The 15151-nt window shown below is 37.9% G+C and overlaps 1 protein-coding gene across 1 annotated transcript; it reads right to left on the bottom strand.

The window, feature by feature from the left end:
• Positions 1-778: 778 nt before the first annotated feature.
• Positions 779-14709, bottom strand: LOC138873744 (uncharacterized). The gene is made up of 5 exons (XM_070152221.1): positions 14160-14709; positions 2122-2130; positions 1974-2005; positions 905-975; positions 779-809 (listed from the first exon to the last, which is right to left on the bottom strand). The coding sequence occupies exons 1-5, from the start codon at positions 14707-14709 to the stop codon at positions 779-781; spliced, it is 693 nt and encodes a 230-aa protein (XP_070008322.1).
• Between the last annotated feature and the right edge of the window lie 442 nt (positions 14710-15151).

Here is a 15151-nt window from a genome sequence, read left to right on the forward strand (position 1 = left end):
AATAATAACAATCAAAACAATACAGATTATCCTATTAATATTAATCATATCATCCAAAAAGCAACAGAATTTTTGCTACTCACTGAAAAAAATCCCTAACACATCTACCAAAATCCCCATACAGATCAAATGAAACAAACCACCTAGAGGGTGGTTTAAAGTCAACATCGATGCTAGTTTTAAAAATCATAACGAAAAAAGTGCAATTGGAGGAGTAATCAAAGATACCTGTGAGAATTGGATAGTTGGATTTGCTAAATCTACCCGGCTAATGGCTCACTACAAGTAGAAATGAAGCCACTAGTAAATTGAGGGGCTCAAAACAGCACAAGAATGGAGAATGTTTCCGCTAGAGATAGAGACGGACTCCACAAAGGTGATTCATTCAATACAACAAAGGAACAAATTATATAACAACATTGTTGATAAATGCAGGTTGTTCATGCACCAGCAGAAGGTGATACTCCAACACACCTTCAGGCAAGGGAATAGGATTGCACATCACTTGACAAAGAAGGCAAGGCAGAAAGGGAACAAGTTTTTGTATTACCACCATGTTATGTAGACTCTTTTGTGGAAAGTGACCAAAAGGAACTCTATGTTTGTATTAAGATTTTATCTTATGATGCTTGTAATATCCTAGCAAGCTTAGGAAATCAAAGTGTCCTTAGTGACACAAACTATGAATGCTATGTACGAAACAAGTAGTTATTAATATACAATTTCCTGTTTGGTCAAAAAAAAAAAAGAATTTCCACAATACCCGTCAATATAACTCTCATGTTTTTAAAACAGACAATGTCACAACCCTACAAAAAAAAAAAAGACACTCAATAGTGTTGTTATGAAGAGAAGGAAGACGTAAATTTTTAAAGCTTCTCGAAGCAGTAATTTATGGAACTACATGTCAAGTTTAACCATGTTCAAATTGCCGACTTTACACAAGTACAATTGTCTTGCCTCATCCCCAAGTGTCTTCAGAAAAAGTAAAAAAGTATGAATGAAGTAAAAAAAAGTACATAAGGAGTGAGAAAGAAAAATTTGGTTGCCGACTACTTTAGTAGAGCAACACCTAAATAATTTAATTCCTACCCCTTACCCTTTCTTTCAATGTTGCCAATTCCGAGAATACTAATGTACCCTTTCTGCAGCTTTCAAAACTCCATAGTCTCTCTATGGATGGCAACTACGTAAGAATTGGCCCCAATCATCTTCAAACTTCAAGGGATTCTTGTATTAACTAATAATGTCACATTATAGACCCATCTTAATTAAAATACTTTAACAACGCAACTACTATTGTTATAATAACGTAATGTATATAAAATAGGGTAGAGGGGAGATATTTTTGTGGATGTGACTTTTATTTTGTTCACTACCTAAGCTTCAGACTTTAAAATAACATAAATTGATATATTCAACCGACATTTAATTTTCTAATTATTAAACGTCATCTCTTCTTAAGTTCAACAAGAGAAGACGTGTGCAGTCCTCATGGTCGGTTAAGAAATAAAACATTACTACTCCTACGATTGGTCAACTTCCCTTGTAATCTTGATTGAATGTTATTATTTTGGAAATGATGCCTTCCAAATTAAAATTAGGTAAAGATACACCTATTCTCACGACCCAAAAATATATTAGGTTTGTGATAACACCTAACCCGACTCGCTAGATAAACCAACATTTATAACCAACCAAAGCAAGACAAGTGAGGGATGATTTGCTGTCATAATATAGACAAAACATAAATAACCCCCAAATCATCAGCCAAATCTGGAAAACACTACAACATACTTTCAAATACGGTAGTACGAAGTCATAAGCTGCTAAGATTAAATAAAATTGAGTATAATACAAGAGTATTGTCTAGTTAAAAAAACACAGTGTGAAATAAAGGAAGGGGACTTCATAAGATGCTAGACCTTCATAGCAGCTCACCGCGAGTCTCCAATGGCCAACTACAAGGCAACCTCCTGGACACCACTAGGATCAATATCGGAATCTACACAAAATATGCAAAAGTATAATACGAGTATAAAAATTAATGTATACTCGATAAGTATTTAGTTTAACATCGAAGAAGTACTGACGAGATTTTGACAAGAAAATGATACTCACCTTTACCACCTGAAAAGTTCATAACAACATGGAATCTCAGAAAAATAATCAAGAACAACATATATAGTAAGGTTCACTAATCAGAGATAGGATATGTATGCTTCTTAGAACAAGATAACCAAATCATAATTCAATTGCAATATTCGCATATAAAGATGATATGCACCAAGTAAAACCAATATGAAATCTCCTACACGAGTTTAGGATGTTTAGGCATCTTCAAGACTCAATCACAAATAATATTCATCACATCCAATGTGCCCAACATAATCCAGCATATCTCATGTAGTCCAATACGATACGCGTATCACCTGCTCTTATAGGGCTCAATATAAATTAGGTGATCACTTGACTCCAGAGAGGGACGAATCTATATCCACGCGCTTCACGAAAATTTATCGTGCAATAACATATCAATATCATAATAATTGCACGGCATAAACCATTCCTCCATTACAATATCATTCCACTCATAATGTCCCACTGTTCCATAATAATATTAATTTGTGTTTAGATCTCCATCTCTAATGTATCTATATTATATTAAAAGTGGGAAGCCCTTAATTAAAAAGTTGAATTACTAAAATATCCTTCTTAAAAACTTAAATATCCTACTTATAATTATAATTAATAATAATAATAATACTAATTAAGAAGAAAAAAACTGATTTAATTTGAAGTGTCCTTTCTAAAAAGTTGTGTCTTTTTAGAAAAGCAACTAACTATCGTTTCTCTATTCAACCATTTATTTAAGTCTTAAGAGCAAAGCATGAAGATTTCGAGCAAACAACGAAGTAAGGAAGTGGGAGCACCGATAAGATATTATCTTTGGTTTGGCCCTTCCAAATGGTTTCATCGGTACAATATTCTATGGAACAACATAAACAGCACGTGAGTTTTTATATTTTTTTCCCCTCAATTTAAAGAAAAGAATAACTAACATATCTATTACCAACGCTTTTGACCATTTCAAAACATAATACGGCTTCTGAAAAAAGTAGTATATAAAATTTCGAGGATTACATGTAAAAGATTATAATTAGAACTAGAAATAAAATTTAACTTTTGTGCATTAACAATATAAAACTTTTTACACTTTTTGATCTCTTAAAAGTAAATTAACATAAGTAATTAGTGAGAATAACAGCTTGTTTGGATGGTTGTTACCAATTGTATCGTATCGTATTGTTACTTTAAATACAATGTTTGTTTTGATTGTTACTTAAATTTTATTGTATCGTATCGTTAAATCTATCGTTACGTAACGACGAAATGTGTCACTTTATGTAACGACCGATTTGGTGTGGTCGCATCGTTTCCTTGTGTTTTTCTCTCAATCTCACCCTTCATTATTATTAAATAATTTTATTTTATCATTTACCCTACCTTTTTATATACCATCTCATAATTTTTCTTTATAATATTGCAAGTTTATTCATCATATTACTGGTGCATGATACCATGAAACGACGACAAAACGACACAATCCATCCAAATATTGTATTCATCAAACGATACAGTATAATACAATACAATACAATACGATACATTATGAAACGATATGTAACAACCATCCAAACAAGCTATAATAGAATTCAAATGTTAAGTTGTATTGATAATATAATTTTTTTTTATAGACATAGTTAAATTCCTATAAATATTGTGAATTCATGATTGAAAATTAGAAATTAGAAATATAATATGAAAAATAAAATAAATTAAAGAGCATAGAGAGATTATTGGTAGTTAGATATCATAAAAGTAGAAAGAGAAATATAAAAATAGAAACTAATTTTATTTAAAGTGTCCATTCTAAAAAAAGAATCATATCTATTTAACTAGTTTCGCTGGCAGTCAATTGATAACATAAAAAGAATAGTTATTATTTTGGCTTTCTGATACTTCTTTTTGGTCGGTTATACAAAACAATATGACTTTAGTCGGTTATACAAAACACATGGATGGAGAGGAATAAAAGAAGATTTCAGAATAAGTGTATTACATATGCAGAAAGAGTTCGAGAAATAGCTTTGCAGCTGCATATCAAAGGCCAGAACAGGAGCAAATGGAAGTCAATGTTAGAACAATTAAATAGATATCCTAGTGGAAACAATGTATAAATCACGAAGAGATTAGGAAAAGTACATAACTATAATTATGAGAATAGAAAGACTGTAAAGGATCTAGCTTTAGAGTCCTGTGGGCTAGCGGATATAAATATTTCCATTGGTTAAATACAAAATTTTAATTTGACCAAAATAAAATAAAATATGACACTCCTTAACTTTTATGCCAATCCATCTTGAGAGTTAGACGTGTGTATTGCTATTTTTTTTTATTGAATCTACTACTCCAACTCTAAAAAATTTTCTTCTTCTTATTGGGTTGAGTAAAAGAAAAATAAAATTATTTCCATGTCTATGTATAATTATGTGCGTGTGCACGTGCAATCCCATATATATGTACATATATATTCATATATGATACATTTTGTGACAAAAATATTTATATTTACTTTAATGCTAAAGTGAAATTATCTTTAAGAATGACATGTGAAAAAATATATTACATCAACATTTGAAAGAAAATAATGTAATTATTAAGTTTTTCTATCACTAATAATATCTATATCTTTATAAATGTATATCATAAAATTGATAATAATAGACTAGCCATTCTAAGGAAGACATACGATGAACGAATTATATACATAAATCATAGATTCTTTTAATAATAACTTCTTGATATGTATGTGACTGTAAAAAAGAGGCTACAATTTCTTAAAAACAAGACAAAAACTTTAACACGTGAAATATTTACAACTACAATTAATGTTAAAATATCTAAAAATAAGGAAACGATGAAGATGAATTTTGATATACTAGAATAACTAATATTGTTCGAACATTACTTTGTTGCATTGAGTTTTATCCTCAATACAATAATAACAATATATGTGCAACAACACATATAATAAACCATAAATAAATAAGGCGGAATACCCTAAAATCACATTAAAGTTGGCATGAATTATTAGTTACACTGCTAAACTATTCGCGGTCTTAATTACCCCCTGAACTTGACTATTTGACGGTCATTACCCCCTTGGACGTTGTTGTGGCGAAGAGTATGGATATATTCTCTCCTAAACGCTTGAAGTAAAGAAAAATTTAAAAAACAGCTTTCCAGTAGGTTATTTTTTAACCGTTAATTGACACACAGTCATATGTAATAATTTATTTGTTACAATTATGTATTTTTTTTTGCTTCATCTTTATATACAATGTGTTTTTACCCCAACTTTTAGTCCTTTTTATTTCGTCTATAGATATAATGTCTATTTTTTCCAACAGTGTGTTTTTTTTGTGGGCAAAATTTATGAAAATTTAGGTTGGAACTCCATCATTATAGGAAAATAAAACTCTAACTAAAATAATAGAGTACTAATTGTGTATTTCTTGTTATTTTTCTTTAGATATAATGGTTATTTATTTGAACGGTATATTTTTATTGTCGAGTCAAATCAGTAAGTTTATTTTACTACATGTCCATTATCTTTTACCACATCAAGAAGGTATAGACAAAATAAAAAACTTATAATAGTGTATTTCATATTTCTTATTTAGATGTAATGACTATGTTATTTTAACTGTGTATTTCTTTTTTCGGGAAAAATCTGTGAAAAATGCTTGCTTCAAGCTCTATAATTTTTAGCTAAATAATTTTTTTAGCCAAAATAGTAAAGTTTAAGCTATGTATTTTTATATTTTCTTTAGATGTCATAACCATTTATTTTAACCGTGCATTTCTTCTTTTCCAGGTCAACTCAAAAAAGAAAACAAACTAAAACTTCATCATTTTTAGCTAAATAAATTCTTTAGCTTAAATAAAGAAGCTCTCGCCAAGTTTTATTATAACTTTTACTCCAAAAATATTATCTAAAAAAGTACTATACTTAAAAAGGTAAAATATATATTTCATTGTTCAAATATGCCAAATGGTCAAGAAAAAACCATGTGGGAGGCAAGTTCATGCCACTATCCTAGGATGAGATTATTTAGGAGATAACAACTATTGAATAACCAAGTCTAAGGGTAATTAAAATTACGAATAGTTCAAGAGTGTAACTAATAATTCGTGTTAAGTTTATTGGTGTTTTAAGATATTTTGCCAATGAATAACCAAGTGAGAAAAGGGGTTACCAATTCAGTTGATTGTGTACAAGAACAAACTATGATAGTGACCGAAATAGCAACAAATACTACTAAAGTAACGTCTCCTTCACCCCAAATTTAAACTTTAGTTATTTATATCAATACGTCTAGATGATATCCAATCATTTTTATCTCGATAAACAGGTCACCACATGATGATTTACATTGATTATTCACATAAACTTATACTACATTTCTTTTGAAGTTTTATTTTAATATTATTAATACTATATATTTTACCATATTATTTTACTACAAAAGTTGACATACACGTACAACGCATGTGTCGAGAAACTAGTACTACATTAAAAGTGGGAAGACCTTTAGTCAATTGTTAAATTACAAAATTATCCTTTTAAATAATTTAAATACTTTACTTATTAAAAAATGAAATAAAAATAAAATACTCCCCAGCCAACATTCATACACTTTCATGAACAGTCCCAACAATTCTATTCACAACCTTATTTTCTTTTACCGGTGATTAACTTATATTCAACACTAAATTGTCATCACAACTGTAATATACATATATATTGGCATCTTCACGTGGATTCCTGAGCAACCAAAGAATCCATATTTATGCTATGATTTCATAAGGTGGTAGATTCATTTTTAACAACCTTATTTTTTGTCTTCAACGTTGTTCGGAGAATCCAAGACGTTGATACTGCTTCAAGAAGGTAATAATCTTTTTGATCTCTTATGATTTAATTCTTTTTCATGTGTTCCCTTGAGGCATAATATCACCACTATTTCGATATAATATCTAGATACTTTATATGAAAGAAACTATAAGTGTCATACTTTCTCATTAATAAAACTGGTTAGACGAGCCGAAATCAACAAACAAAAGTTAGTTTCGTGTAATATAGAACTGGAACTTGATTCTTATCCTTCTAAGGGTAAATGTAAGGATTAACATCTATGATATATTTAGCTATTATTTTTTTGTACTAATTAAAGAGGAAAACTTGTGTGATAAGTGTGTTTTTTCACTCAATTTTTTTATCTCATTCGAGCATTTAGGATTTTGGACAAACACTCCTATTTGTATATAATTAGCGTGTGTGAATCATTTTTCATCTGATTAAAAAGACTCATGTTTACATATAATATCCTCAACTTTTACGTGTACGATCTTGCTAATTTGAGTGAGTTTTGCATAGAAAAAAAAAACATAAATGTAGCATAAAGGTAGAAAATAAGGAAAAAGAACTAATACCAAGTAAGGTAGTGTCACGACCCCAGTTCGCCCTCCGTGAACTGTCGTGACGGCACCTAGTCTCTACGACTAGGTAAGCCTAACAAATGCGGAACATAAATGAAAATTGCGGAAAAAATAATCAAAATCAAAATAACTGAATGGAAACAATAGTTATAATGCCGCTTGGCATATGCAACGCGACATTCTCAAAACCAAGTACACTATCCCAAAACCCGGAACTCACGGAAACACAAGCCTTTGGAATATCTAACAGTCTAACTCCAAAATATCTAACAAGAAGGAAAATACAGAAGAGCAATGTTTAACAGCTAGAATAGAAAGGGACTTCTCGGTCTGCGGACGCGGCAGATGTACCTCGAAGTCTCTAGAGCAGTCGTCTCCCTCAAGGATGGTAGGCCTGAGTAGCGGTACCTAGATCTGCACATGAAAAACATGTGCAGGAGAGGGATGAGTACACCACAGCGGTACTCAGTAAGTGCCAAGCCTAACCTCGGTTGGGTAGTGACGAGGAAGGTCAGGGCCCTACAAAGGTTAAATAAAATAATAAGGTCAACAGTATAGAACAGAACAGTGTAAATAAGTACAACAGTGAAATAACACAAGATGTACAGAACAACAACGACCATACAGAAACAAGGTAAACACGGAAAGAAAATACAGCCCAGCACCAATGATAACGATCGGGGATCTCCTAGGATACCGTCCTGTAGTCCCATATGTACATATCCAATGGATCTCCCGGGATCCCATCCCTTAGTCCAACTCATAGTGCGCGGGGATCTACCGGAATCCCGCTCCATAGTCCCAAATATAAATACCCAGCACTGGGGGAATCTACCGGGTGCATTCCCGTAGTTCCATATAACTATGCAGGGGGATCTAACGGAATCCCATATCCGTAGTCCCAAGGTAAACAGACAAGGGGGAGCTACCGGAATCCCACTTTCGTAGTCCCGAAATAAATACACAGCAGCAACAGGAAAATATATAGAAATGGAAATATTTCATATGAAGGCAACAAATGATTCTAGCCTAGCATGCTGCACAGAATTCAAGTAAAGCAGGTTGAACAAATAAAGCAATTAAGTCACTTAGACATGCTTTCCTAAGCTAACAAAAGGCTTAATAGTGCAAGTAATAGAAACAGGAAAGGAAACATACTAATAATTACTTAAAGAAAACCGGATTTCCAACAATTAGCACAAGTACGCACTCGTCACCTCACGTACAAGGCATTTCAATTACCAAATATACCAATCCTAAGGAGAAGGTCACTCACACAAGGTTAGACAAGCCGCTTACCTCGAACCGACTCAAAATCAACCTGAAACCACGCTCTTGACATGAGTACTCGACTCCAAATGACCCAAATCTATTCAATTCGATTTCATAATGTAAATAACACTTCAAGTAACTGATTCTACAATTAAATTCTAAGCTAATATGCGAAATTATGTAAAATGACCAAAATACCCCTCGGGCCCACGTCTCGGAGTCAGGTAAAAATTATATTTCCAGAAACCTCGCACACTCATGAGTTCATGCATACAAAAATTACCCAAATCGGACCTCAAATGGTCCCTCAAATCATTACTCAAAAGTCTCCAACACTAAGCCCTAGTTTCCCCAAATTTTCATCCTTAATTTCCATGATTTCTAGCTCTAATCTGTGAAATGATAGCATAGGAACGAGTTTTAGGTCTAAATTCCTTACCTCAATGAAGTTCCCTTGAAATCCCCCTTTCAAATCATCCCAAAAGCTCCCAAGCCGTGATAAAAATGGTGAAATAAATCTCAAAGTCGCGGAACCCCTTTTAAAATAATCTGCCCAGCAGTTTATGCATCTGCGGCCTTGGGACCGCTTCTGCGATCCCGCATGTGCGGAACAAGGTGTCGCATCTGCGACTTACACTTAAGGTCCAATTTTCGCACTTGCTATTTCTCGTCCGCAGGTGCGGTACCGCTTCTGCGGTTAACTACCCGCATCTGCGGAAGATGCTGCTTCTCCACAACTCCGCTCCTGCGATCGCATCGCCGCACCTGCTGAACCCAAACCGCAGGTGCGGTTATGACAGCACCAGCAGCTGAAGCTGCAACTTAAACTCCAAAATTTCCTCAATCAAGCACCCAAATTCATCCCGATGCCCCCGAGACCTCAACCAAAGGCACCGTCAAGTCACAAAACACTACCTAAACTTGTATCAATCCTTAAAACACTCAAAACAGCATCAAAACCTCGAATTAACCAAGGCTTTATGCTTAAGAACTCCAAATTTTCTCAAACTACACTTTCGATCAAAAAGTCTAGCAAACCTCGTCCGAATGACATGAAATTTTGCACACACGTCACATTCAATGCTACGGAGCTACTCCAACTTCCGGAATTTCATTCCAACCCTCGGTTCAAAATCTCACTATAAGACCAGAAACTTCAAAAATTCAACTTTCGGCATTTCAAGCCTAAATTAGCTACGGACCTCTAAAACACAATCTGAATGCACCCCTAAGCCCAAAATCACCCAACAGAGCTAATGGAACCATCAAATTTCCATTCCGAGTCGTCTTCACACTGTTCCGACTACGGTCAACTCTCCAATACTTAAGCTCTTATTTAGGGAATAAGTGTCCCAAAACTCTCCGAAACACAATACCGAACATCCCGGCAAATCAAATTAGTAGAAATAAACTTGGGGAAAGCAGTTAATAGGGAATCGGGGCGTAAATTCTTAAGACGACCGGCCGGGTCATCACATCCTCCTACACTTAAACATTCGTTCATCCTCGAACGAGCATAAAGACATACCTGAAGTAGTGAAAAGATGAGGGTAACGACTACGCATATCCTGCTCGGTCTCCCAGGTCACCTCCTCGACCGGCTGGCCCCCCACTGAACCTTTATTGAAGGCAATATTCTTTGACCTCAGCTTTCTAACCTGCCTATCCAATATTGCCACTAGCTCCTCAACATAGGATAAATACTTGTCCAACTAGATTGAACTGAAATCCAACACATGCGACGGATCACCGTGATACCTCCGGAGTATCGAGAGATAAAATACCAGATGAACTCCGGCCAAGCTGGGAGGTAAGGCAAGCTCATAAGCAACCTCCCCAACATGCCTTAATATCTCAAAATGGCCAATAAATCTCGGACTCTACTTTCCTTTCTTCCCGGATCTCATGATGCCCTTCATAGGCGAAACCTGGAGCAGAACCCGCTCTCCATCCATATAGGAAACATCACGAACCTTCCGGTCCGCGTAACTCTTCTGGCTAGACTGGGCTGTACGGAGTCTATCCTGAATCACCTTAACCTTCTCTAAAGCATCCTAAACCAAGTCTGTGCCCAATAGTCTAGCCTCACCTGGCTCAAACCAACCCAGCAGGGATTTACACCGTCTCCCATATAAAGCCTCATACGGTGCCATCTGAATGCTGGACTGATAGTTGTTGTTATAGGCAAACTCTGCTAATGGCAAGAACTGATCCCAAGACCCTCCAAACTCAATCACACACGCACGGAGCATATCCTCAAGAATCTGAATAGTGCGCTTGAACTGTCCGTCCATCTGAGGGTGAAATGATGTACTCGACTCCACCTGAGTACCCAACTCATGCTGAATGACCCTCTAGAACCGTGATGTAAACTAAGTCCCTCTATCTGCAATGATGGACACTGGAATACCATGTAGATGAACAATCTCCCGGATATAAATCTCCGCCAACTGCTCCGAGGAATAAGTAGTACACACATGAATGAAATGATCGGCCTTGGTTAGCCGATCCACAATCACCAAAATAGCATCGAACTTCCTTAAAGTCCGTGGGAGCCCAACTATAAAGTCCATGGTGATCCGCTCCCACTTCCATTCCGGAATCTCTATCTGCTGAAGCAATCGACCCGGTCTCTAGTGCTCTTACTTCACCTGCTGACAGTTGAGGCACCGAACTACAAATCCAACTATATCCTTCTTCATCCGCCTCCACCAATAGTGTTGTCTCAAATCCTGATACATCTTTGCGGCACCCGGATGGATGGAATACTACGAACTATGGGACTCCTCTAGAATCAACTCTCAAAGCCCATCAACATTGGGTACACAAATCCGACCCTGCATCCTCAATACCCCATAATCATCAATAGTCACATCTGTGGCATCATCGTGCTGAACCTTGTCCTTGAGGACAAGTAAATGAGGGTCATCATACTACCTCTCCCTGATACGATCAAATAAAGAAGACCGAGAAACCTCGCAAGCTAGAACCCGACTGGCCTCCGAAAGATCCAATCTCACAGACTGGTTGGCTAAGGCCTGAACATCCATCGCCATAGGCCTCTCCGATGCTGGTAAATAAGACCAACTCCCCAACTCTCTGCCTGGTGACTCAAAGCATCGGCCACCACATTGGCCTTGCCCGGGTGAGACAAAATAGTGATGTCATAGTCCTTTAGCAACTCTAACCACCTCCTCTGGTGCAAATATAGATCCTTTTGCTTGAACAGGTGCTGCAAGCTCCGATGGTCAGTATAAATCTCACAGGGAACCCCGTATTAATAATGGCACCAAATCTTCAGGGCGTGAACAATGGCACCTAACTCAAGGTCGTGAACAGGGTAGTTCTTCTCATGTATCTTCAATTGTATGGATGCGTAGGCAATCACCCTACCATCCTGCATTAACACCGCTCCGAGGCCAACCCTCGAGGCATCACAATAGACCGTATAAGACACTAAACCTGCAGGCAGTATCAAAATTATGGTTGTAGTCAAAGCTGTCTTGAGCTTCTGAAAGCTCGCCTCACACTCATCCGTCCATTGAAACGGAGAACCCTTCTGGGTCAACCTGGTCATAGGGGCTGCAATCTATGAAATCCCTTCCACAAAACAATGGTAGTAGCCCGCCAAATCAAGGAAATTGCAGATCTTGGTAGCTGAGGATGGTCTAGGACAACTCTGCACGTCCTCTATATTCTTCAGATCCACCTGAATACCTTCACTCGATTCCACATGGCCTAAGAATGCCACTGAATCCAACCAAAACTCACATTTTGAGAATTTAGCATATAACTTCTTCTCTCTCAGAGTTTGAAGCACAGTCTTAAGGTGATGTTCATGATCTTCTCGACCCCGGGAATACACCAGAATGTCATCAATAAAGACAATGACGAATGAGTCAAGATATGGCCGGAACACACTGTGCATCAAATGCATAAAGGTTGCTGGGGCATTGGTCAGCCCAAATGACATGACAAGGAACTCGTAATGGCCATACCGAGTCCTGAAAGTAGTCTTCGGGTTATCTAGCTCCCGAATCTTCAACTAATGGTAACCTGAGGGCAAATCAATATTAAAAAACACTCGTGCACCCTGAAGCTGGTCAAACAGATCATCAATGCGAGGCAAAGGATAACGTTTCTTCACTATCACTTTGTTCAACTGGCGATAATCAATACACATACGCATAGAACCATCCTTTTTCTTCACAAAAAGACAGGAGCACCCCAAGGTGATACACTAGGCCGAATAAAACCCTTATCAAGCAATTCCTGCAACTGATCCTTTAACTCAGGAGGATCCATACGATACAGAGGAATAGAAATGGGCTGAGTTCCCGGTAATAGATCAATGCCAAAATCAATATCTCTATCAGGCGGCATGCCCGAAAGATTAGCTGGAAACACATTGGGAAAGTCCCGTACTACTGGAACTGAATCAATTGAAGGCTTATCAATATTGACATCTTTCACATAAGCTAAATACGCGTCACACTCCTTCTCAACCATACACTGAGCTTAAAGAAAAGAAATAACTCTACTGGGAGTGTGATCTAACGTACCCCTCCACTCAACACGTAGTATACCTGGCATAGCCAGTGTCACGATTTTGGCGTGACAATCAAGAATAGCATAATGGGGTGACAACCAGTTCATGCCCAAGATAATATCGAAGTCAACCATACTGAGTAACAATAAATCAGCTCTAGTCTCAAAAACACTAAGAGCAACCAAACACGACCGATAAACGCGGTCCACAACAAGAGAATCTCCTACAGGAGTAGAAACATAAACAGGGGAACTCAAAGAATCCCGAGATACACCCAAATGCATAGCAAAATAAGAAGACACATAAGAATAAGTGGAGCCTGGACCGAATAAAACCGATGCGTCTCTGCGACAAACCAGTATAATACCTGTGATGATAGAATCAGAGATAACAGCCTTGGTACGGGTAGGAAGAGCATAGTATCTAGCCTGGCCTCCCCCTCTAGGGCGACCTCTACCTCCCTGACCTCCACCTCTAGTTGGCTGAGCAGGTGGGGTAGCAACTGGAGCTATAACCATAGCTTGAGAACTCTGTGGGGCACGCTGTGACTGAGAAGTCTATGGAGGTGCACCCCTCCCAAGTCTGGGGCAATCCCTCACCATATGACATGTGTCACCACACTCAAAACAAGCTCTTGGAGGATGTGGTAGATGTGACTGGCTCGGGCCAGGTCTGCTGGACTGACCTCTGAAAGCACCTCGCACAGGAGGCGCGCTAGAAACTGGAGGTGCATAATAAGGCTCCTGAGGCCTAGGAGGAGCTGGAGCACTACTGGCTGCTGGAAGAGCTGAATGAACATGGCAACTCATATAACCCCTACCATGATGACATGCAGCTGGAGCACGGGCACTAGAGAAATGGCCCGGCTCTCGAGACATCTTGGCCTCCCTCTCATCTCTCTCCCTAGCATGCATACCCTCAATCCTCCTAGCAATGCTCACCACCTGCTGATAAGAAATATCCATCTCCAACTCACGAGCCATGCTAGATCTGATGATGGAAATAAGGCTCTCAATAAACCGGTGAACCCTCTCGTGGATAGTAGAAACCAAGGTTGGGGCATATCTGGCCAAGCTGGTGTAATAGACTACATACTCAGAGACAGTCATAGCACCCTGGCGTAAACGCTCAAACCCTGCGCGCCACCCGTCCCTGAGGCTCTGAGGAAAATACTCCCTCAGGAACAGAACCAAGAACTGAGTCCAAGTCAACGAAGCGGCCTCGTTTGGACTGTCTATCTCATAGGTGTGCCACCACTCATAGGCGGCTCCTCGAAGATGGAAGCTAGTGAAGGAAACCCCACTCGATCTTGATATACCCATGGTACAGAGAATGCGGTAACACTCATCTAGAAATTTGAGAGCATCATCCGATGCTAGACCACTGAATACAGGAGGCATGTACTTCTTGAACCTCTCAAGCCTCAGCTGCTCATCCTCGAAAGCTGCTGCCCTATCCTTGGGCTGAACTGGTACTGTAAGCGGTATAGGAATAATCTCAAGGACCTGATCAACATGCACTCGCTACTCAGGAGTTCGGGCGACGGGAGTCTGTGCTCCTCCTCTGGCCTGAGACATAGCTGCAGCAAGGGGAAGCAACCCTGCCTGAGCCAAAGTGGTGTACACGCTCATGAACTGTGCCAAAGTCTCTTGAAGAGATAGAGTAGTAGTAGCAGTAGGCGTGTTAGGTGCCTGGACTTCGGCTGGAACTGCTGGTAGTACCTTGGCGGCAGCTCGCGCAGGTGCTCTGGCTGCACCACGTGCG

This window comes from Nicotiana sylvestris, chromosome 7 (assembly GCF_000393655.2).
Source record: "Nicotiana sylvestris chromosome 7, ASM39365v2, whole genome shotgun sequence".
NCBI lineage: Eukaryota > Viridiplantae > Streptophyta > Magnoliopsida > Solanales > Solanaceae > Nicotiana > Nicotiana sylvestris.

Coding starts and splice junctions, on each gene's coding strand:
- LOC138873744 (XM_070152221.1), bottom strand. CDS start 14,709: ATGGGTATATCAAGATCGAGTGGGGTTTCCTTCACTAGCTTCCATCTT. Junction 976..1,973: donor ATCCTAGTGGTGTCCAGGAG/GTTGCCTTGTAG, acceptor CTTTTTCTGAAG/ACACTTGGGGATGAGGCAAG. Junction 810..904: donor AACATGGTTAAACTTGACAT/GTAGTTCCATAA, acceptor TTTTTTTTGTAG/GGTTGTGACATTGTCTGTTT.